At 41.1% G+C, this 26,247-nt stretch overlaps 2 protein-coding genes across 2 annotated transcripts; both read left to right on the top strand.

The window, feature by feature from the left end:
* Nucleotides 1-10,002: 10,002 nt before the first annotated feature.
* Nucleotides 10,003-10,950, top strand: LOC310730551 (olfactory receptor 52B2-like; the record flags this gene model as incomplete). Its single annotated transcript, XM_083549570.1, has 1 exon — nt 10,003-10,950. One exon carries the CDS (start codon nt 10,003-10,005, stop codon nt 10,948-10,950), a length of 948 nt encoding a protein of 315 aa, XP_083405696.1.
* A 13,254-nt stretch (nt 10,951-24,204) lies between these two features.
* Nucleotides 24,205-25,131, top strand: LOC310730550 (olfactory receptor 52E4-like; the record flags this gene model as incomplete). Its single annotated transcript, XM_083549569.1, has 1 exon — nt 24,205-25,131. One exon carries the CDS (start codon nt 24,205-24,207, stop codon nt 25,129-25,131), a length of 927 nt encoding a protein of 308 aa, XP_083405695.1.
* Nucleotides 25,132-26,247: the final 1,116 nt, after the last annotated feature.

Genomic DNA, 26,247 nt, shown 5'->3' with positions numbered 1-26,247 from the left:
TGAGAGATCAAGGCATCCCTATGAGGGATTGATCCAAAATGGTGCTACTTTCTTTTTATAGCCCGCCTTATGCAACATATAAATATCAGAGCAACCGCCGTCCTTGTGTACCATCACCAAACACTCCAGGAACACAAACAACCCTAACAACAAAATAAATTATGATCTGTGGGAGAAGCTGCATGACCCGGCTTGCTTTAAGGATCAGGCCTCCAGACCTCGACGTTGCCTGTGGCAGATGAACGAAGGAGGGGGACTCAAAAGCTGTGCATAAGAAGCAGAAGTGTGTAAAGCGAGTGGGGGCCAGTGCTAGGCTAAAGGCTAACCCTAGATGGCCTGCTCTACCATCTATCCTGCTGGCAAATGTCTGCTCCCTGGACAATAAATTGGACCACATCAGACTCTTTTAAACTACACAGCGTGAGTACAGACACTGCTGTGTTGTTGTGTTCACCAAGATATGGCTGAGTGACAGAGTTCCGGACGTCGCCATTTAGCTGGACGGGCTAGCCATATTTCGTGCTGACAGGAATGCAGCTCTGTGTGGTAAGACATGTGGCGGCATGTTTACTTCAACAAGGAATGGTGTAAGAAGATGTAGACCTTTTTATTTACCCTGGGAATTCACCTCTGCTATTGTGCTCGGAGTGTACATTCCACCTAGCGCTACTGCTAAGGAAGGGCTTAGTGTACTCTATGGGACCGTTAGCGAACTGCTGTTTATTGTCACCAGATATTTTAACCATGCAAATTTCAGGACTGTGCTCCCTAAATTTAAAAAAAATGTGGACTTTGCATCCAAATGAGAAAACATGCTGGATGTTGTTTGCACTAACATCCCAGGCGCATACTGGGTGAAGCCCTGCCCCCACCTCAACTACTCAGACCACATCTGTTATGCTGATCCCAGCATACAGACCACTCAACCAGACCTCAAAAGCAGGTGAAAACCTGGCTAGCAGGATCCATGTCTGCTCTCCAGGACTGCTTTGAATGCACTGACTGGGACATGTTTAGGGAGTCTGCAACCAATGGAGATTTCAACAACTTAGAGGAGTACACATCATCAGTGACCAGCTACATCGGCAAGCGCATTGATGATATGACCATCTCCAAGACCATCACCACAGGCCCCAACCAGAAGCTATAGATGACCCCTAAGCTGCGTGCGCTGCTAAAATCTAGAGACTCCGCCTTCAGAGCAGTGGACTAGAAGGCCCAATTGTCCCATGCCATCACAGAGGACACGTGCAAATGCCAAAAGAATCCACAACCACTTCCAGGACAGTGAAGACACGCATCACATGTGGCAGGGCATCCAGGCGATCACAAACTACAAGACAACTTTACCTGCTTGTGACCATGAAGCCTCTGTTCCAGATGCCTTGAATGACTTCTACACCCAGTTTTAGTTGCAGAACAACATGACGGTGAAGAAGACCACCTCGATGACTATCGTCCTGTCGCACTCACAACCATCGTAATAAAGTGCTTTGAGATGTTGGTCATGAGGCACATCAAAACCCAGCTTTTACCCTCACTGCAGTTTGCGTATTTTCCAAAGCACTCCACAGAAGATGCCATCCCCACGACCCTCCATCTGGCCCTCACCCACCTGGACAATAATGACACATGTACGAATGCTGTTCATAGACTTCAGTTCAGCATTCCACACAATAATCTCTCAGCACCTGATTGAGCAGCTGAGCCTTTTGGCCCTGAACACCTCCCTCTGCAACTGGATCCTGGACTTCCTGACTGGGAGACCTCAGTCAGTCAGGATCAGGAACAGCATCTCTAGCACCACCAGACTGACCACTGGAGCCCCTCAGGGCTGGGTGCTTAGCCCACTGCTGTTCACTCTGCTGACTCACGACTGTGTATCAATGCACAGCTCGAACCACGTCATCAAGTTTGCAGATGACACAACCGTGGTGGGTCTTATCAGCAAGAACGACAAGTCAGCTTACAGGGGTGAGAGGAGGTGTAACAGTTACCAGCCTGGTGTAGAGCCAAGAACCTGTCTCTGAATGTTGACAAAGCTAAAGAGATGGTTGTTGACTTGAGGAGAGCACGGAAGAGCCATTCTCTACAATAATCAATGGATTCTTAGTGAAATTCCTTGGTGTTCCTCTGGCAGAGATCTTTACTTAGTCTCAGTACTCAGATTCATCACCAAGAAAGCCCTGCAGCATCTCTACTTCCTGAGAAGGGTGAGAAAAGCCCATCTCCCTCACCCCATCCTGACCATGATCTACAGAGGGACCATTAAGAGCATCCAGAGCAGCTGTATCACTGCCTGGTTTGGGAACTGCACCATCTCGGATCGCAAGACCCTACAGAGGATAGAGGACAGCTGAGAATATCATCAGATTCTCTTTCCCCTCTATCATGGACATTTACACCACATGCTGCATCCACAAAGCCAATAGCATTGTGGATGACCACACACACTTTTCACTCTTTTCAAACTGTTTCATAGTCTGGTTGTAAGGGCCCAAATGCTTCAGATCCTTTTTCCCGATGATAGAAGAGTGAAAAGTGTGTGTGGTCATCCACAATGCTGAATAATAGTCATGTTCAAAAACCCACATTTAGATTCAGATGCTTGACAGGGACTGACTCTAGAGGTTTAAAAAAGTGCCCCAACCAGAGCCTTAACTACTTCAGCTCAATTTCATGTAGGGACTGTCCCTCTGGTTAGTCGCTCCACGGATGAATTGGATGACCAGGGGATGCTTGAATACAAAGACTCTGTTAATCAGAGCATGACAAATGGTGGCCACATAAACCCAGAGAGTAGCAGGACCTGTACCTGCAAAAAAATATCCTTGCAGGAACTCCAGCGCTGAAATAACTTGGCAGTGAACTGGGCCTGCATGGTGTGTCATACAGCAACCTCCAAAGCAGCCATATAAGTCAATAGCGTCTTTTAGTGGAGAGAGCCCTAGCACTTAGAATAGTCTGTACTGAGAGTAGCAGGAACTGTACCTGCAAATATTTTTTCTTGCAAGAACTCCAGCACTGAAACAACTTGGTTCTGCATGGTGTGTCATAAGGCGTGCGTGAAGACGAAGGCTGGGCCACTTATGGGCCATTGTATTAAGATCCAGGCTAGAAGAGTTTTCTGTAAAGCAAACTCAGAGTGGAGTGAGCCTTGTCCCCTTCAGGCTCACAGAAAGAGCCTGTAGGTCCCCGACCCTTTTCAGGGAGGATATAGTCAGAAGAAAGGCAATCTTAACTAAGAAAAACCTAAGGGCCATCTTGGCCAATGGCTCGAAGAGGGCTTTGACAGAGCCTCCAGCACAACGGCTAAGTCCCACACAGGCACTATACGTCTCATAATAATAATAATAATAATAATAATAATAATAATAATAAGTTTAATTTATATAGCGCCTTTCCCAAGCTCAAGGATGCTTTACAGGGTACAATATTTTAATATTTCAAGACAGATAAAATATAATGAACATACATAAACAAACATATTAATCGGACATTTGCCCAGGGCGAACGAACACATGCAGCTGCATGAGTTAATAGCAGAGACAACACAGACACAAAAACATACAGGACAAGAGATAGAACACTACATAGTACATGAAACATACACCACATTTCAGAAAAATTAAGGACTCCTAACACATATGCATTGACTGATAGTGAAGGTTGAAAAGGTGGGTCTTAAGCCTTGATTTAAATTCAGTCAAAGTGGTGATGGTTCTGAGTGCAATTGGTAGGGAGTTTCATAGTATTGGAGCAATGAAAGAAAAGGATCTGCCACCCACAGAGGATAGACGGTATCTAGGAACCCATAAAAGTTCAGAATTTGAAGACCGGAGTGATCGTGAAGGAACATAGGATAAGATAAGATCGGAAAGATGGGGGGGGAAGCATTTAGTGCCTTATAAGTGAGCAGTATGATTTTATATTTTATGCGAGATGAGACTGGAAGCCAGTAAAGATCAAATAATATAGGGGTAATGTGGGCAGATTTTTTATTGGAGGTTAACATTCTGGCAGCCGAGTTTTGTATGTACTGTAAACGTGAGATTGAGTAAGCTGATAGACCAGAGAAGAGTGAATTGCAGTAGTCGAGACGGGACGTAATCAGAGCATGCACTAATGTTTCTGCATCATTTCTGCAGATAAAAGGTCGAAGTTTGACAATGCGTTGCAGATGAAAAAAAGCCGTTTTAGAGAGGCTGCGAATATGGGCATCAAAGTATAGTGAGGGGTCGAGTATAATACCTACATTTCTAACAGTAGCTGAGGGGAAAATCATAGTAGCATCCAGATCAAGACTAAAGTCCACAGAGTTGTTTTTTATTAGAGATGGGTTCAGGCTAGAATCAGGCTAAGAAAATTTGAGCGTAGCCATTGTTTTAACTCGCTAACACAAGAGGAGAGTGAGGATTTTACATTATCAGAATCTGGTTGATAAGCAGTATATAACGGAATATCATCAGCATAACAGTGATAACTAAAACCATGTCTACGAATGATGTTGCCAAGTGGCTGAATGTACAGAATGAATAGTAGTGGGCCAAGAACAGAGCCCTGTGGGACACCGTGTTTAAGTCAGACAGTAGGAGATTTGGAATTGTGTATGGAGATGTGATATTGCCTGCCCGTGAGATAAGAGGAAAACCAGGATAGTGCAGAGCCTGATATGCCAAATTCCGCTAAGCGGGAAAGTAAGATCTTATGACAGACAGTATCAAAGGCAGAACTGAGGTCTAATAACAGAAGTATAGTGAGACTACCTGAGTCTCCAATGAGTAAAAGATCATTAACAACCTTTACTAGCGCAGTCTCCGTGCTATGCTGTTGGCAGAAGCCAGATTGAAAAATATCTAAGAGGTTGTTACCAGCTAGGAATGACTGCAGCTGAGAGACCACAGCCTTTTCCATGATCTTTGATACAGTTGGCAGGTTGGAAATAGTGCGGTAGTTGGATAAGTCTGCCGGGTCCAGATTAGTCTTTTTGAGTATGGGAGTAACAGCAGCAGTCTTAAGTGACACAGGTACAGTAGAGGAGATAAATTACATATTAATGAGGTGGGAGATGGGGGCAGAAATCGCCAATGTACAGTCTTTTAGCAGGAAAGTAGGTGCAGGATCAAGAGTGCATGATGAGGAGTTAGATTTTTGTATTAACTCAGTGAATAATGAGGAATTGGTTAGGGCTAGCGTTGTCATAGAATTATTAGATTGAGATTTCATATGCACATCGGTAGTTGGTTCCTCCCCAAATGTCGCATACAGAGTATCTAGCTTACCCTGGAAATGGTTCAAGAAAGAGCAGCACATAACCATGGATTCAAAGTCACTAAGGCTGTGCTTTGGTGCTTGAGTCAGTTTATTAATTGTGCTAAATAATATTTTGGGCCTATTGCTTGCTTTGTTAATGATGCTGGAGATATGGGAAGAGCGGGCTGTATTTAAGGCCGGTTTGTATTGCTGAAGGCATTCAGCGTATATAAGAAAATGGCCAGTTGAACCAGTTTTTCTGAACAGACGTTAATGTTGTCTACATTTTACCTTCAAACCTCGAAGTTCTGCATTGAACCACGGGGATGAATGAGACATAGGAACAGACCTAATCTTAGTTGGGGCAAACTTATCCAACAATTTTTCAACAGTACAGCAATACTTGTCATAAATTATAGATGGGCAGTTTAAATTTAGCACATCAGGAAGAGCAGAGGAGGCAACAAAATCACAAAAGGAGCTAGTGTCAACAGTATTTAAATGACGATAACGTATGGTTAGATTTTTGATGTGGTTGACTGGACAGATGGATGTCAAATCAAAGGAGATGAGTCTATGGTCAGAAAGAGGGGTAGCTAAACTGTCAACAGAGATATTATTCAGACCAGATGTACAAACAAGATCAAGCGTGTGACCATGAGTATGAGTTGGAAACTTAACATGCTGGATAAGGTCAAAACTGTCAAAGACAACATTTAGCTGAGTGGCAGTGGAGCAAGCAGTATTAACATGAATGTTGAAATCACCAAGAAGAATAACTTGGGACGACACAGCACATGCTTGGGTTAGTAATTTACTGAGTTCTGAGAAAAAGTCACTTTGTTGTTTAGGTGGTCTGTAAATTAATATAAGTACAACGGGATGTTTGATACCAAGCTTCATAACCATGTACTCAAATGTCGTGGTATTGTGAAAAAACAGTTTTGAGACAGTTAAAGACGCACGAAAAATGACAGCAAGACCACCCCCTTTACCAGTTGTACGTGGTTCTGACATATGTCGATATCCAGTAGGGGTAAGCAGATTCAGCTGGATAAAATCATCTGGTGCCTGCCAAGTCTCTGTGAGAAATAACATATCAAATTTATTGTCAACTATTAGCTCATTCATGTAGGTGCCTTTGTCTGAGATAGATCGACAATTTAGAAGGGCACAGTGTTTATTTGTTCCATTGACAGTTGGGGTATGCTTAATCACAGAGTCAGTCATATTAATGTTGACAAGGGAGCGATGTCGATTATGAGAACGCGCCGACTGTTTCATAGCCCTGCTACTGGACCAGATAGAGGGTATCGCAGATGATGATGACTGATGAAGGACGTATCTCCTTCTGGAAGAGCGATGTAGATATCTTGGGCGACGAAGGATACCAGATGAGCGGCAATGGTCATACGTCGTGGGGTCGAGGCGCCAGTGCCCATTTAGAGCCACTAGCTCGCAGGGCCTGTATACAATTTCCATTTGAGTGTTGAAGCCAAAAATAGGCAGAGATCGAGTAGTAAATGCCAGAAACTTTAACGTGCTGAGAAAAGCCATGTAAAAGTCAGCCAACAGCATTACCGCGTTAGCCAGAACCGAACCCAACCCAACATTAACAAAAGCACACGGAAAGGGCAGCTACCTCACCAAACAGTATGCTAGCAGACAATCCACAAGTAGAGTGTTAACTCACCTTATAGTTAGTCAGATCGATGGTGGATCGAGAGGGTAGAGGGCTCGTGATAAACTAGAAACCAAACTTTTCTTGCCACAAAAAAACTCTCCAACATGAGTTCCTCAGAACGGGAAGTAATCCAAACAATAATTCCGAAACGTGAATTAATGCAGCAGGCAAACAAAACAAAACAAAACAAAACAATAACCCAACATGGAGCGGCAGTTAGATGGGCACAGCGTTCCCAAACCGGAAGTCAAGAGGTCAAGAGGCCAGTCAAGAAGTCCCAAGCCACAGCCTCCAGGTGTCATGCAGAAAACGTTTCACCAAAGAGTGTTTACCCAGTGACTGCTGGGTACAATAAGCCTCAATAGCAGACACGTAACATTTAAGGGTCGAAGGAGACAACCCTGAGGCAAACTGCTCCTGCAATGATCCAACTGGGGAGTTAACTGCATCCAATTGGGCACAGAGAACACAGAGAATCGGCACCATGGTCTGCCCAGGAAACGACTGTAGTGTCGTCCACAAACTTTAGGAGCTTTGACAGAGGGGTTTTTAGAGGTGAGACCTGGATGTGAGTTTGCCCAGCTTCACGGTCTGCTGACTGTCTGTCAGGAAGCTGGTGGTCCACAGACAGATTGGGGTGGGCACGGAAATCTAGGTCAGTTTGGCTGAGAGCAAGTTAGAAATTATGGTATTAAAGGCCAAACTGATGTCTACAAACAAGATCCTTGCATAGGTCCCAGGTCTGTCAAGATATTGCAGTATATAATGCAGTCACATGTTGACTGCATCATTTGCAGGCCTGTTTGGTCTGTAGGCAAACTAAAGAGGATCCAGCAGAGGTCCAGTAATGTCCTTCAGGTATTCCAGGACCAGTCTTTCAAATGACTTAATGATCACAAATGTGAGAGCACCAGGTCTGTAATCATTGGAACCAGTGATTTTGGGTTTTTGGGGACTGAAATGATCGTAGAGCGTTTGAAGCAGCAGTTGTTGATTCTCCAGAGACTGTGGGGGTGGTGTCTTATACTTGGTGATGTTCCTCAGACCAGGTCGTTGGCTGAAAACCGTTTTTCCAGGTTTTTCAGAGTAGTTTTTTTTAGCCAATCTGATCTCCTTTGTTAGTTTGTTTCTGGCCTGGGTATACAAAATTTTATCCCCACTTCTGTAAGCATCCTTTTTGGCATGACGAAGCTGTTTGAGTTTCCCAGTAAACCACGGTTTATCATTATTGAATAATAAGAATGACCTGGTGGGGATGCACATATTCTCACAGACACTGATGTATGAAGTTACAGTCTCCGTGAGCTCGTCCAGATCGGTGGCTGCAGCTTTAAAAACACTCCAGTCAGTGCAATTTAAGCAGGCTTGTAAGATCCTGCTCTGCTTCATTAGTCCATCTTTCAACAGTCCTTAGTACAGGCTTAGCTGATTTCAATTTCTGCCTGTAGGTTGGTATGAGATGAACTAGACAGTGATCAGAAAACCCCCAAAGCTGCTCGTGGGACAGAGTTATATGCATCCTTTATTAAGGTGTAACAGTGATCCAAAATATTACTGTCTCTGGTGGGACATGTAACGTGTTGTCTGTATTTGGCAGTTCATGGGAAAGATTTGCTTTGTTAAAATTTTCAAGAATGATTAAAAGAGAGTCTGGGTACCTTTACTCTGTTTTAGTTATATGTTCCGCCAGCTGTTGCAGCGCTGCGCTCACGCACGCATCTGGAGGAACGTACACATTCACGAAAATGAAAGAGGAAAACTCCCGTGGCGAGTAGAAAGGTGTACAGATTATGAACAGTGCCTCTAGATTAGGACTGCAAATATTTTTCAGCGTTGTTACATCCGAACACCAACTTTCGTTGATATAGAAATCACATTATTGTGGCCACGTATTGTGGCAGGGTTAACAAGCTGACTTCCTGGTGGCACTGAAAAGGGACAGGCACCGTATAATGAGGTGTACACCACCCCCCTTGACCTAAGACCCCCTAATTGTCAGGGTTGTGGCCCTGAGAGCTATGTCATGACACCACGAGAGTCCAAAATTTTACTTTTGCACAATATTAATATTTTCTGAGAGTGAATTTTGGGTTTTCATTACCTGTAAGCCATAATCATCAAAATTAGAAGAAATAAACATTTAAAATATATGTCTGTGTGTGGCAAATCTATATATGAGTTTCACTTTTTGTATTTATTTACTAAAATAAATCAACTTTATGATATTCTAATTTATTGAGATGCACCTGCATATAGTAACTGTTATACTGCATTTTCATCTGCCTCCATTAGTGTATGCGGACAATCATGAACCCTTGAGCTGTAGACAACTGGTTCCAGTTGAGTGTCTAAGTCTGGGACCCACACATTAACTTCTACAAACATATATCTAAATTTCTGGTGGCTATGAACCAAAGCTGCAGTGCCTACTACTGACCACTGACATATATCTAATCCAGAAGCAAATCCAGTTATAGTCATCCTGATTCTCTGGGAACCAAAACCAAAAGATAAACCTTTGCCTTTAGGTGGCCAGAAAGACTACCTAAAGACCGTGTATTTTATTGGTTTTAATAATAGAATGGTATTAGTTCCCACAGAAGCACTGATTAATTACATTTCCAGAAAGTGCGAAGAATTGAGAAAGTAGACATATACTGAATACTGAAAAAGAAACCTTGAATACTGAAAAAGCAACCTTGTTTTAATTTTTATTTCTGTTTGTAGTTGTATATTCATGTCATGTTTTATGTAAAGGGGCCCAATTACCATGTATCCATATGTAAGTATATATTGGTTAATTTGATGTGTCAAAGAAACTCACGTTAATGCATTTTGTTAACCTTTCTGTAAATAATTTTGTATTTAAAGCTATATATCTTACTTTGAAACCGGTTTAAACTTGCTAATATTCTCTTGTGGCATCCCTTTCATATCCAGAGGAGGATATAAATGTAGTGTACCATATCCCTCTGTGGACAAAATTGGATCTTTTTTTGCAAGGTGAGCAAACTGCTAATTCAGCAACTGTTCTGTTGCTGTTTTATTTCCCCAACAGGTTCTAAATGGAGCAGCAATTTTCCAATAACACGTTCAGTTTCAACCTTCAAATTGCAAAATTTGATATTCCTTCTCAAGCCATTTATCCTGTTTTTATCATTGGAGCACTGATCTATTTGTTTGCAGTGTTCTGTAATGTAACAATTCTAACTATAATTGTTACACAACAAAGCCTCCATAAACCTATGTTTTACATTTTGTTCAGTCTTCCGCTTACAGATTTAATGGGAATTACATGTGCTTTGCCAAGAGTTCTTCTGGATATTGTTACACAAACAAATACAATATATTACCCGACATGTGTCCTGCAAGGTTTTTTGCTTCATATATATGGAAGTAGTGTACTTTTTATCCTAGCAGCCATGTCATTTGATCGATACATTGCAATATGCAAGCCACTCAGATATAACTCAATTATGGGTCCATATACAGTTGGTGGTGTGATTGCACTGGCTTGGGGCCTTGCTGTTGCTGTGATTGTTGTCTTGTTTTCTCTTCAGGCAAGACTTACAAAATGTAAGACATTTATTTTTAATGTGTATTGTAGCAATAATACACTGTTACAGCTCTCATGTGCTGGTGACCTCACCGTGAACAATGTTTATGGATTAGCAATGACAGGATTTGTGCAGGCCATTAGTGTGAGTATTCAGTTATTCTCCTATATACAAATTCTTAAAGCTTGTCTTTCCAAAACACAAATCGATGCAAGAAGTAAGGCTGTAAACACATGTTTAGGACAGATAATTGTATTTGTAATGTATGAAATAGTTTCTACCTTTACTGTACTTTCATATCGCTTTCAGAATATACCACCAAATGCACAACAAATATGTGGTATGCTGATTTTTACTGTTCTTCCAGTTTTTAATCCAATTATATATGGAATGAAAACAAGAGACATTAGAAATTCATTTATCATAGTGTTAAAAAAACAAAAGGTGTTATTTTGAAGAATTTTGGAACAAAAATTATTTTGATTAGCATTTAAATAAATTCTGTTAGCTCTGTTAAAATATAACCATTGGCTAACTGCTATGACTTCACATATATTAATTAAATGTAAACACATAAAAGAACAATTTTCTTTTCTTTGATTAGCTCATCTCCTTTAAATGTCTGTGAATCCATACTAAATTTGAGAATGTTTGTGAAAATGATTAGCCTTGTCTACAGGAATAAATGCTACTTGTTAAAAAAGAAAAAAGTAAAATGGTTTTGGTTCATGTTGTGTATCATGCATGCCATATAATTTGCTTTAACTGTATATTAATTTGATTTTGTCACACACATTGCATTTATCTTACATCTACATTTATATTGTCATGGGGATTTTTTTTTATTAGGGGAAAATACACATTATACAAATTATTTTTTGCTAAGTTGGGTGTTCATTCTTGTGTAAGCACTCTAATTCTCTGTCTTTTTGATGATAGTAAATGTACATGATCCCATATTTATTTGTTTTTTGCAGATATTTAATTTATTTATCAACTGGTTAAACATTAAACACTTGATATGATACTGGTTAAACACTTGAACACAATGGATGAGGGTCCAATACAGTAATATGGACAAACACAGACAATAAGCTTAAAACTTATAGCCAATATACTAGTCTTTGCAGTGATTAAATGTAACAAAATTGTTAACTGTTTAATCCATGAGGGTTTCTTTTTTGAGAAAATGTATTTTTACATTGGTTTAAAGGGACACAATTAACTTGTTGGTTTTATATTCATTATGGATAATGTTGTTCAATCAGGAATTTATTAGCTGTGTAAAGGATGTTTGTTTCCAGTTTGTATGACCTAAGTACTGTATGTGTATTCATTCATTCATTTTCTCCCGCTTATCCGTAATTCGGGTCGCAGGGGCAGAAGTCTAAGCAGGCCCCTGCCTTCGACTACTGCCCAATCCTCAAAGCACCGTCCCTTACGGTCCCTCCTGCAGGTGGTGAGCCCACGGGAAGGCGGCCCCACGTCACTCCGACGTCACGGACCTTGATATTTCCCTCGTAAGGGACCCCCAGAGCATAGAGGGTTAAGGGCCTTGCTCAAGGGCCCAAGAGTGGCAGCCTGGCGATACCGGGGCTCGAACCCCAGACCTTCCGATCGGCAACCCAGCGCCTTAACCGCTGGAGCCACCACTCCCCCCCTGTATGTGTATCTATGTAAAAAAAAGACTTCACTTTTTCCTACACTTTTTAAAGTCTTTTTGTTCTTTTGTCTTCTGTCATTAGAGGTATGTTTCAAATATACCAAATATAACACCTTTCTCCAGTCAACACTAACAAACTCATTCTGGCAATACAAATGACCCAGGGAGGCTACAGCCTCTTAACAAGTAAAATGTATTATGTAAAATTTTTTAAGTTACGATTTATATGAATTATAATGTTTTAAATTAATTAATCTAAGCATGCAATTTAACTACATTAAATAAAACAAATTCAAACTAAAGAATATTGTCATTGTCCCATAATATTTTCCTGTATTGTTTTTCTCACGGCCTATGGTATTCACAATGAAATAGATTTAATCTATTAGTTCCCTTTTAGGAACTCGAGCTGCGTCAAAATGTTTTGGGAACGCGACCACGTTGTCCATGCTATAAAATAATGTGTGTAATCAGTCAAAATTAGATGCGGGCAGTCACCTGCAGGGTGATGTCATGACCGGGAAGTATAAAACGCACATGGAGTGAAGTCGGTGCCAGCTTTTGTTTGTTCACGAAGCACTCTGGGTGTATGTGTTGAATTGTTCTTTAAAAAAACCATTAAAAAAATCCTGGGAGTGGAGCAAGCCAATACCGTTCCCAAGAGGGCAGGCTACTTGCATGTCAATGCCATCACTCTCTGAGAAGATTGCTTGCGCTCCTCTGGGTTCTGGCCCTGCTCTCGCTGAGGCGGCACGGCATGCCAGTACTTGGGGCTCGGAAATGGACTTGCAACGAGAGCATTAGCTCTTCCTTTCTTCCTCCGAGAAGTTAAAGGAGGTTGTGAACCGTGCCGTTGCCAAGCTCGATATAACTTGGCCAGCTCATGAGCAGAAAGTCCCACTATCCAGTAAGCTGGATGAGCGCTTTCTGACACCGGTGTCGCAACCTACAGGTTCTTCGGCGATTCCGTTAACACGGTGGTCAAAAGGTTTAAGGAGAGCAAAAAGCGGCGTTCCAGCGGTACCTCCTACACCGCTGTCACAGGGCTGCTCAGCGGGTGCAGCCCCAAGCTCAACCCAGCACATCCCATCGGGAGGCACAAAATCGTCAAAGCCACGGGAAGTGACAGATCTGAGGACTGTCATTTTCAAAAATAGGGCTTTGACCAAAAAGTCCTGACATAGAATGTTTTTGGGAACTGAATGTGAAGGAGCTCATTGAACTGCATTACCTGGTGCCCGGCCTGTCCTGGCTCCCTCAGGGACCTTGTCTGTTAACCCTGTAGTGGTCCAGGAGAAGTCGGCACCTACTTCAAGGCTTCTAGAGTCGCTTCTGGGCACACCTGAGGTCAGTCTCGAGAGATTAATACCACTAAGAGACTTCCTGGCAGCCTGGAAAACTCTGCCAGACGTGTCTCAGTGGGTCCTGCTCACTGTAGAGCGAGGCTGTTCGATTCATTTCAAATCTTGTCTGCCCAGTTTTGACAGGGTTCTTCCCACTCTGGTGGGAACGAGAAGTAAACACTCTCCTGAGAAATGAGGCCATCTAAGTGGTCCCTCCATCAGTGTGAGAGTCTGGGTTTTACAGCCACTTGTGAGACTCCAGTTTAGGATGCTGACCCTCAAGTAGGTGGTGTCTTAGATCAGATCTGAGGACTGGTTTGTCATGGTAGATCAGAAGGATGCATACTTTTATGTATCCATCCTTACTTTTCACAGGAAGTTCCTGAGGTTTGCTTTTGGGGCCAAAGCTTACCAGTATCGGGTTTATCCATTTGGCCTTGCCCTCTCACCCCGCAAATTCACAAAGTGTGTTAATGCGGCTCTGGTCTCCCAGAGACTTCAGGGCATCCGCGTTCTCATCTTATAGACAATTAGTTGATATTAGCTTAATTAGAGTAGTTAGCGGTCAGGCATCGAGACGTCGTTCTTGCTCACATAAAGGCTTTGGGGTTTCGGCTGAATGCCAGGAAGAGTGTGCTTTCTCTATTAAAGAGAAGCACCTATCTCGGCGTCAAATGGGATTCGACCACTATGCGCACGCAGCTTTTTCTTGACCACATTGTGTCCATCCTTACGGCCATCAGGAAGGACCTCTCACTGTTAAGCAGTTCCAGAATCTGCTAGGGCTCATAGGAGCTGCGTCCAGTGTTATCCCACTTGGCCTTCTGTACATGAGACCCTTGGCTCAAGACCCATGGGTTCTTACAGAAGGGCAACTCTCTCTGTAAGACCAAGGTAATGCTTTGATGCCTACATGCCTTAGATGTTTGGAGAGATCCCAGGTTCCTATCTCAGAGCCCGGTGTTGGGAGTTTGCAGCCATCACGTAATGCTAAAGACGATAGCGGCCTTCATGGAGTGGGGAGCGGTCATGAGTGGCCGCTTAGCTCAAAGTTTATGCAAAGAGCCCTATCTACTGTGGCACATCAATTGTCTAGAGATGCTGGCTTTGCTTCTAGCATTGAAGCATTTTCTCCTAGACCTCAGAGAACACCACGCGCTAATCTGTTTGAACAACACCTCAGTGCTCTCATGCATCAACCATCAAGGAGGTCTGCGCTCACACCCCCTGCACAGGCTGGTGCACCAGATCCTGTGGGCCCAGGAAAAGCTCCTCTCCCCTTTCAGAACAGCTTATATCCCAGGCCGGTTAAATAAACCAGCAGACACACTGTTAAGGCAGGGGTTAAGACCCGGGGAATGGCGGCTCCATCCTCACATGGTGGAGCAGATGGGAGACCAGGAGAAATTGGGAGAAATTCGGCAAAACCCAGATGGAGAGACATCACACTGTCCACTCTGGTTTTCCTTTACTCCTCCTTATGCTGTGGCTCAGGCATGGCTGAGGCTACACCTGTATGCCTTCCCCCCATCGCGCTTCTTCCAGAAGTTCTGGAGAGAGTTAGCCATGATGGAGTCAGTCTCCTCCTGGCGGCTCCAAGGTCAAGTCAAGTAAATTTTATTTCAATAGCGTTTTTCACTACAGACATTGTCTCAAAGCAGCTTTACAGAATAAAACAGTTAAGGTGAACGATTTGTATTTATCCCCTATGAGCTAGACTGTGGCAAAGAAAAACTCGCTAAGATGTTATAAGGAAGAAAACTTTAGAGGAAACAGGCTCAAAAGGGGAACCATCTTTATTTGTGTGAATGTGGCAGGGCAAACCACGGTTCTTGGTAGGACCTGGTAGCCCTCCTCGAGCTCCCACCCTGGGAGATTCCTCTGAGAAGGGATCTCCTCTCCCAGGCTGGGGGTACCATAGTTCACCCCTGCCTGAAGTTGTAGAGGCTGTGTTTGTGGCCCCTGAGGGGGCATGGCTCCGGGGTTCTGGTCTCTCCACTGAGGTGGTAGAGACCATTCTCCACTCCAGAGCAACCTCCCCAAGGTGGTCGTATGCCGTAAGATTGTGCCTGTTTTGCACATGGAGTGAGCACCACCATTTGGATCGAGTCTATGCATCCGCCATTTCGGCTTATCAGTCGGGGCGGGGCAGTCTCTGAGCAGAGACCCCCTTAATGACATGTTTTCTCTGTGGCACCCGGAGGCTGAGCCCCCAGGTGTGACCTAGTGTGCCTGGGTGGGACCTGGCCATTGTGTTGGAGGCTCTGTCTGAGCCCCCTTTCAAGCCTCTGCAGGCCCTTTTTGTGCCCCCCTCTTTTCTGGAGTTTACTCCAGGTATGGCCAGTGCCTTTTTGTACCCTAAAGTGGGTTACATCCCCAAGGTGCCAACGGTCATCCTACGACCCCTGAGGCTACAGGCATTCTACCCTCCTCTGTTTCTGTCAGTAGTGCAAAAGTAGGACCCAAATGCAGGATTCAGCAATAAAGCAAAACAGAAGTCTTTAATGCAAAATAATCAAGAAAGCACAAAAAACAAAATGTCCAAAAACTCACAGCTCTCAGGAAGAAAATGTCCACAAAACAGGGTCAAAAACGTACAGTCCTTCAGGTGAAATAGTCCACCGAAAAAGCACACATAAACAGAGAGAACAAAAAAAACACACGACCGCTAAGCGAGTAAAACCCCGAGAAAAAGGGAGAGCGGGAATTTGTGAATGAAATAAAAAAAAAAAAAAAAAGCAAAGCCGTGACGGGCGGCACGGCGCGATGCCGCGAAAAAACAAAGAAGAAAAGAAAACCGAGGGGCAGGGATGTCTCAACAAAAAAAACATGGAAGCCAACGAGACAATCTGGCAGCGAGCGTAAGAAAACCGTGTCTATTTATGTGATGGCAAGATGGTGGCCTGGACGGTTGCGGGTTCGCGCTACCCCAGAAGTGGAAGCACCGGAAGTGCCCGCGCCGCTGGCTGACAGTTTCAGGCCCCAAACCAGGAGAAACTGAACTGGCTGTGCCCAGTTTGGGCACTGGACACTTACATCCACAGGACGGGTCCCTGGAGGAAGTCTGACCAACTGCTCATCTACTCCGGCCCTCCATGAAGAGGCCTCCCTGCCAATAAGCAGTCTTTTAACAGATTGATCATTGATGAAATTGCATCCTCTTATGAGTCCTCTGGTCTCCACGCTCCATTCTGGGTCAGAGCTCACTCGACATGGAGTGTATGCAGCCTTGGTCCTCTGGATTGCCCCTCCAAGACATCTGCAACACTGTGGGCTGGTCCACCCCACTAACCTTCGTCTGGTTTTACAACCTAGACCTCAGTGCCACTCCTTGCCCCTCTGTCCTTCGACCTAGCTGTGACCAAACACACTAGTCATTGACTGGTCAGGTTGGTGTAATTGGCCACTCGTTCCCAAAGCGTTGTGATGCAGCTCAAGTTCCTGAAAGGGAACGTCTCTAGGTTACATATGTAGCCCTAGTTCCCTGAGAAAATGAGACTCTGCCTCTCTATGCCACACTACCGGCATCCCTGTAGCGCTTCCTTCTCTTTTACATAAGCTGGCCCCAGCTTCACTCCATGTGCGTTTTATACTTCCTGGTCGTGACATCACCCCACCGGTGACTGCCCAGGTCCAATTTTGACTGATTACACACATTAAACATGCTCTTAAATTCTACCATAGGGGATGTGTACACACTACAGTTTTGATATCAGCTGCCACGTTTTAGTCATTTTACAAGTCAGCATTTGGCACAAGCTTTGGCACAAAAAAATGTTTAATTTCATTGTCATAGAACTTAAATACAGTAATGTGTATTACCAATCTATACATCATATGTCTGAGTCCAGTTACATCTTGCTAATATTCTCTATTGAAATATGAGGTTTTTTTTGTTTTTTTTTATGACAGAACAGGATATAAATATATCATACCCTGTCTATTTGTTGACGCAGTTGGATCTTTTGCAAGGTGAGTATGAGGTCAAAACCACTGTAAATTATAAAAGAATAAAGAATAACTAAATCATCAACTGTTCTGTCTTTCTCATAGGTTCTAAATGGAGAAGCAACTTTTCAATAACACAATGTTTCAACTTTCAGATTGCAAGATTTGATATTCTTTCTCAAGCTATTTATCCAGTATTTATAATTGGATCAATTATCTATTTGTTTGCAGTGTTCTGTAATGTAACTATAGCATAAACATATGTTTTACATTTTCTTCAGTCTTTCACTGACAGATTTAATGGGCATTACATCTGCTCTACCAAAAGTGCTTCTGGATATCGTGGGTATCGTTCACTCCAGCACCGGGGCACTACGGACCCTGGATGCTGCAGCAGTGGAAGACGCAAGCCAAGCCCCGATTGAGGACGTCTTCCCCTCCACCTCCACCAACCTTCAAGGTCTCGTCTGTAGCGTCTGGCACAGGTCATTTAGATTGCATGTCCCAGGCACTCCTTTTAACCTATGACATCTTCACCTCAATCTTCTGATGAAACTTTTATTGGGGGGTGGTATATCCGTAAAGTGTCACAAACCCCCTTTCGAAGACACGAAACAGGACCAAACCCTGAACTCTTGTTGAATTCACAAAGACCCTCTAATCATAAAACACACACCCACACACAACTGGCTCCAGAAGGTCTGGATCCTATGACAAGACGAGATAACCCCATGCAGATTCCCTGTTTGACCTCACATGCGCACACACACACACACACACACATACTGACACAATAAAGCATTCCTTTTTCTAATTAAACAAAATGGATTTGTTAAGATGCTCCACATCCCACGACATTAACCTATACTTGTATGTATCTCCTTTATTGTTTATAGTTGTATGCTAAAGATCCTATTAATGTAACTCTATTAATGTGTCTCTTCTATTAAGGCTTAATTGAGTTAGGATTATCTGTTCTTTACTTTCCTAAAAAGGGTGCATTTCATTTGATCAGAATACGACATTGTACTAACATCAGTTAAACATTAATTACTGGTCCCAGCACGTTAATGTATACCTGTTCTAATGCTGTATGTCCATTTAAGGCCTGATGTCAGAATGTATACAAAATTATCTGCTCTTCACTTTCCTAATGAAAGTGCATTTTGTTTTGTGTTTACATTTTATTTTTTTTATCAGTACATAATGTCGTAGTAACATTAGTTACACTTTGACTACTGATCTATGTATGTAATGTACCGCTGCCATTATGCCGTCATTCCTCTTCATGTCTAGTATCCAAATGACCACAAAATTATCTGTAACTTATTTTTCAAACAATGGTACATTTTATTTGATCACGAAAGGTACCATACCGTCTTAATACACTTTGGATAAAACTTTAAAGTTTTATAGCCCAAAACACGCCCACAGACACATAAAACGAAGGGAGTTTTTCCCTTCGAAATTTCAGGCCGTAGTATTAGCCATTCCCCCAAAGATGGGTGGAGTTCGAGACCTTTAAAATGTCACAAACACCACCAATCGTTGGTCAGACGTACAAAACAACTTGGAAACGACTCCCTCTTCCTTCAAGATCTTCCAGCAAGCTTCACTTCCAAAAACAACCATTGCGCTGATCTTCAGGAGAACCTGGAAGAAAATTTAAACCCACCCTAATTGGCTCCTCAAAGATTTCTTTGTCGCATCTGGTCTCTTGTGCAACAAGCCAATGCAAGTAACTGTTTACTTTACCAACGAATTTAGATGCGTATTTTAAGTCTTATTGAATCTTAAGGTGAATTTAAATTCCTGTGATGATTTCCCATTTAGGGTGTGCTTAATTTTGAAGCGTAAGCATTTCCATCCCTCCTCTTTCCTTTTTCTCTTTCTTCTTTTTCCTTTCTCTTCCTCCTTTCCTAGCTTTAACTTTTGTTTATTTTATTTTTATTTTTGTTTTCTTTATTTCTTTTGTTTGTTTGTGTAGCTAGTTTTATGTGTGTTTGTCTCATTTATTAAACACCATACAAGTGATTGTCTCTGAGTACGTTTCATAGATGCAAAGTTCCTGCAACATCCGGTCTGAACTACATGCTCTTTTAATTTAATTTACGGTATAAAGTAAAAAGGGGTTAAGTCTTTCTTGGCCAGGGAAATACCTCTTTTATAGAAATAATATAAAATTATACTGTCTGTTTGCCAGACGAACAGACAAATAAGTGTAATGTTAATTCCATTACCGTCAATTCAACTTAACTTAAATATTTATAATTACTATAAATATTTACCTTTCTTTGCAAGCTAAATTCGCTACACGTCCAAGAACCACTTCTCCCCTCTCTGCGAGACAGCATGCAATATTTGGATTTTCCACTGTCCGGTATATCTGTGCTACCGGAGCCAAAGGTAAGGTGCACACTCGCTGTTTTCCTGGTGCTTGTGTTCTCGATGTCGCTGCGCAGGTACCTGCGATCCTAAATGAGAACTTTGAAGCTGTTGTTCTCCATGTGGGCGCGAACAACACCAGGCTAAGGCAAACGTAGATCTTAAAGAGGGATTTCAGGATCCTGGTGAAGATGGTACGCAGCCCATTACCCACAATGAGCATCATAGTGTCAAGACCTCTTCCCACCTACCAGCGAGGGATTGAGAAATTTTGTAGACTTTTTTGCACTGAATTAATGGTTACAGTCATGGTGTCAAGAACACAAACTACTCTTTATTATTATAGAGCGTGAGCGTCCTAGGTAATTCCATCCTGATGGCCTGCACCCCAGCAAAATTGGACCAGCAGTGCTATCAGATGCTTCACACAATCTGACTGAAAGTAAGACATCATGCAATTTACAACTATGACAACATTTATACAACAAACCAAATAGTTACAAGTACACACACAGCCCAATTTATAGAAAGTGTCTATTCCTCATGTAGTAAAACCAAGAAATAAATACACAAGCTCCAGAAATAATCTTATTGCAGTTCAAACTGAAAAATGTCAGATAAGCAAACACAAACAAGTTCTAAAGTTTGGTCTTTTAAACATTAGATCACTTGCAACCAAAGCACTCATTGTGAATGAGATCATCACAGATAATAATCTCGATGCACTCTGTCTCACTGACACCTGGATTAAACCAAATGATTATATGGGTATGAATGAGTCTACACTGTCAAGATTTGCTTACAAGCATGAACTCTGTCAGACTGGTCGTGGGGGTGGTGTAGCTAATATTTAAACTGCTCTTCTTAATGTTAGTCATAAGTTAGGATTTCGGATTAAATCATTTGAAGTGCTTGTTCTTAAAGTTGTACTTTCAGACATACATAGAAAACCCCTACTATATCTCGCTCTGGCCACCGTGTACAGACCTACAGGGCCCTATGATTTTCTGCAAGGGTTAGCTCGTTTTCTTTCAGACCTCTTGATCAATTTTGATAAAGTAGATATAGTATAGTATAATTGTCAGGGTATTGACCACGGGTAGGAAACGGGAGTAACTTTATCATGTTTATTGAGTTTAGAACACAAACCAGAGACAGAGAGAGTAACGAACCGTAACGTAAGGATAATCCAGAATGCGGGTATATTCCACAAACCAGGTATAATCCATACAGCAGGAGTAATCCGTAAAGCGAGTATATACCACAAGGCAGGTAATCCATAAAGTGAATATAATCCATAGAATCGGAACAGGGAGCATAAACCAGCGGGAAATGCTGGTGGTCTGGAATCCGGAAGATCACTAGGCATGACTATGTAGATCCGACAGCAAGTGAGGTCGGAATGGGAACTTATATAGGGGAATGGTAATATGAAACAGGTGCTGGCGATTAGCACCAGGAGCGGCTGAGAGAGAACCACTGAGGGGGCATGGCAGGGGGATCCCTGACAATAATATAGTATATAGTATAATATAGTATAGTAGATGATGCAAGCGATGCCCTAGCACTATTATTTGTGGACTTATTAAACTCTTTTATTATATAACCTTATACCAACTATGAAACATAGTGGTGGAAGTGTCCTGGGGATGCTTTGTTGCAGCAGGACCTGGCCAGCTTACCATCATAAAATTCACCATGAATTCTACCGTGTATCAGAGGGTGCTTGAGGAACATGAGAGCATCTTTAAAAAAAAAAAAAAAAAGGTAAACTGAAGTGGAACTGAACTAATGTAGAGTCCTGGAATGAGTCAAATCCTAAATCTCCTATTGAGATGCTGTGGGGTGACTTGAAATGGACTGTAAAAGCAAGAAAACCCTCAAACATCTAACAGCTGAAAGAATTCTGCATTTTGGTGCAATATTTCCTCAGACTGATGTCAGAGACTGGTAGATGGCTACGAGAAGCATCTGAATAAAGTTATTTCAGCCAAAAGGGAATACACTAGCTATTAGGGGGTAGGGTGTCCTAACTTTTTCCTCAGTTGGAATATGCTTTTTTGCTGATAACTTAAAAATAGTAAAACAATGTTCATTTTTGTTGTTTACCTGTAATTAAATCACTTTCTTTTCCAAAGATAATAAATAAAAACAATATTAAACATTGATATGTGAACATTTTTTAATAGATGGCGGTGTGTGCACAATGTGAGACCCGGTCTTTACAGATTTCCTGCTAAAGACACAACCAAACGGGTGAAACCAGTTGTGAGGACAGTAAAGGAAGGCCAGATGGGGGAAATTTCTTCTTTACAGCAACAGTTCCAGGATACTGACTGGAACATTTTACCTCACAGGCCACACTGGTCTCTCACACAGACATAGACATCTACACATCATCTGTTTTGGACCATATCACCATGTGCATTGACAATGTCGCTCCTGTCAAACACGTGAAATGCTTTCCTAATCAGAAGCCGTGAATAACCTCTTAGGTCCATCTCCTCTTAAAAGCAAGCTAAATCTGACAATGAAGAGGACTACAACAGAGCCAGTGACAACCTGAAAAGAGGTGTTGGGAGAGCCAAAAATACATACAAACTCCACATAGAAGAGCACCTCCACATCTCTGACCCCAGACACATGTGAAAAGGTATCCAGACCATCACCGTCTACAAACCGACACCACGATCTCAACCAACCAGCAGTGCCTTCGTACCAAACAAACTCAATCACTTTTTTGCTCGTTTTGATTAAGGCATAGGACATTTCACCTCAATCGCTGACTATACTACTGCTCACAGTCTACTTTTACTCTCAACAATGGATGTCTATTCAACATTTAGCAGATTGGATGCACGCAAGGTAGCTGGTCCGGACAGCATACCGCGATGTGTTCTCAGAGCATGCGCTGGACAACTGGCACAGGTCTCCACTGACATTTTTAGCCTGAAGACTACAACCATCATACCAGTGCCTAAGCATTCAGCTGCAGAATGTCTACATGATTTTCAAACAATTGCACTCACCCCTATTGTTATGAAGTGCTTTGAGAAACTGGTTCTGAATTACATCACTGCTGGCCTACCACATATACTGGACCTACACAGGTCTACAGAGGATGCAGTTTCCATGGCTCTTCATTCAGCCTTTACCCACCTGGATTAAAAAAAAAACACCTACATCGGAATGCTGTTCATTGACTTTAGTCCTGCATTCGATACAGTCCTTCCCACTGTACTGCTCACTAAGCTCAGTGACCTGGGTATCTGCACCTCCACTTGCAGATGGATTATGGACTTTCTCACTATATATATATATATATATATATATATATATATATATATATATATATATATATATATATATATATATATAAATAACAAAATAATTAATGGGGGTGTCTGAATTTTTTCACATGACTGTATATGTAAATAATTTTTTTTAATATTTAGAATAATTTTTAACTGGCAAGAAGAGAAGCTGTGCTTTACCTAAGCCATAGTTCCAAATTCCAAATTCATATTTCAAAAGTCACATATGTTTCCTAGCCATGGCCGTAGAGGACACACTGACCTACACAATTTAATGTTTTTCTTCTTTTTAACACCCTGGTTTAACAATTCAGCTAAGTAATGATCTGGAATTGAAGTAGCTGTCATGGACAGAGTAAGGAAAAGCCAAAAATGACATGAAAGGACTAGAAATTGGTTATTAAAGCTACTGTTCGCTAATTGTTGGTCAAATCTTTGTCAAGCCCTTATCTATAATCACTAATAAATCAGACAAATTAGATCACAAATATATTTCCTGATATTAAGCCTGTAGCATACACATTAACTATAATTGTTGCTTTGTTTTTGCTCTAGTGACGTTATACACTGAAGGATTTTCTCTTAATCTCATGGGACGATCACATAATTACTTAATACTATAAAGCACAAGACATAAGTAGGGAAGAGATAAGTTACATTACATCACAGTATACAGATGGATCACGGATTCAGCTTAAATAATGAATGGCACCTCACTAAAATAGCAGACAGAGCTTAGCTTATAGAGTAAGTAATCATTTCTGAGTACATAAATTGAACACATTTTCGTATAGTGGTTTGACAGTTATTGCTTTTTCTGTACGCTGGAGAAGAGGTTGGTAAATAACATCTAAGACTTCAACTTTTAATCCCTTGTAATACTCTTGCGTTTGTATTTTATATTTTTCACCATAACAATGTTAAATATTATGTGACATACTGCATATTTATTTATTTATTTATTTATTTATTTATTTATTTGATTGTAGATACCTTGCCCCATCATAGTAACCGAGAAAAACCTTTTTTTCACAGGTTGTGAAAAACTAATTTTACAATGACCGATTTCTTTAATATATCTACTATAACACTTCAAGGCTTCAATTTGCCTCCAGAAAGCATTCTCCCTGTATTCCTCTTTGCAACATTGGGATACCTGATAATTCTCTTCTGCAACCTCACCCTACTGAGCACCATCTTTCTCAATAAGAGTCTTCACCAACCTATGTACATTCTGCTTTTAAACTTACCCATTAATGATCTTATTGGCGCTACAGCCCTGTTTCCACGAATTATTAATGAACTCTTATGGGATACTAGGACAATTACATTTTCAACCTGTATAACTCAAGCTTTTTTTATACATATTTATGCAACTGGAACAGTGTTTGTTTTGGCTGCTATGGCCTATGACCGATATGTGGCCATATGCTGTCCTATGAGATACAACGCAATCATGAATAATATGCGTATGGTGTGTCTCATCTCCATAGTCTGGCTCTCAAATATATTTATAATAACCGTGCTTTTCATCCTTCTTCTGCGCTTGCCGTTTTGCAGATCTTTTTTGACTCACACATACTGTGACAATCCCTCTTTGCTCCAGCTGGTATGTGCAGACACAACTATAAACAATATATATGGATTAATGACTGTAGCTGTAACTCAGGCAATAACACTAAGTGTATTTATATTTACATATATTCATATCCTTATAGCCTGTTTTAAAAACAAAGGATCAGATACACGCAGCAAAGCACTTCAGACGTGTGCCACGCACTTAATAATCTTTCTTTTGTTTGAATGTTTGGGTCTTTTCACAATTATTTCTTACAGATTAACAAATATTTCACCCCATTTAAGAAAATTCAGTGGAGTGGCTTCTATGATTTTGCCTCCGACATTGAATCCTATTATATATGGCCTAAAAACAAAGGAAATCAGAATGAGAGCTTTCAAATTTCTTCACAAAATATATACCTAATAAATTAAACAGACCTTGGCATGTTTTATACTTTCACTCAACGTGCAAAATCTATCTAGTTTTCTTTATTTTTTTATTAATGAAATTCACTGACTGTAATAATGTAATATCTTTTATAATGTTAACTAAGGACAGGTATAATTATATAAACAACTATATACCAGATATTAACTATATTTTTGTATGGATTTATGTAACTTTCTGCTAAAAGTTTCAATAATCTGCAGAAGAAACCTTCATATTATTGTAAAGATTGTACATTACTTTAAAAGGTTAAAATTACTTAGCTGCTGCATATAGGATAAATTCCTGGCCTGATTTTAAGCTCTTAATCAGTTACTCGACTTCATGACTTAATGCGATACTTCTTTATTCAAAAATTGCTTTGGACGCTTTTGGAAAAAAAATTTTTTTATATATGTTGCTATGGCCTAGTTATTTGTAGCCAGTGGTGCCCTGGTTAAAGACATTCATTTGTATTAAACAAAATATTAGGTGATTTGCTCCTGAATCATTATTTACTTTGAAAAAGGATGCACATACGATTACAATTAAACAGCACTGCTATCTCACAGCTCCAGAGTCTCAGATTTGATCTTGAACTTGATTGCTGTCTGTGTAGTTCAGCATGTCTGTAAAAAGCTATCATATTGTGTACACAGTTAAATGCACTTTATTTCAACAACAATTTGCATTTTCTTTCTTTCCTTATTTCATACTTGTTTGGACAACAATCCTTAAAAACAGGTAAAGAAAAAGACATTTTAAGCATTACACTCAGTTTAAGCATAAGCGGACTGTTTACAGTCTAATATTAGTCTAATATTGTCTTTTTCAAATTATTTTGACTACGCCTGTGATCATTTTTGTTTACACCAGATGGCACTAGTGTGTTACTATGAATCTGAATATATATATATATATATATATATATATATATATATATATATATATATATATATATATATATATATATATATATATATATATATATGTGTGTGTAACTGAGGTCTCTCTTATTCACATATATATATATATATATATATATATATACGGGTGAAGAGTATGCCAGGCATATGGGCCCAAGAGAACGCTAGGGGGCCCCACAATCATCAA

The sequence above is a fragment of the Silurus aristotelis genome (genome assembly GCF_946808225.1).
Source record: "Silurus aristotelis genome assembly, chromosome: 8".
NCBI lineage: Eukaryota > Metazoa > Chordata > Actinopteri > Siluriformes > Siluridae > Silurus > Silurus aristotelis.
This window is presented reverse-complemented; position numbering and strand designations above follow the sequence as displayed.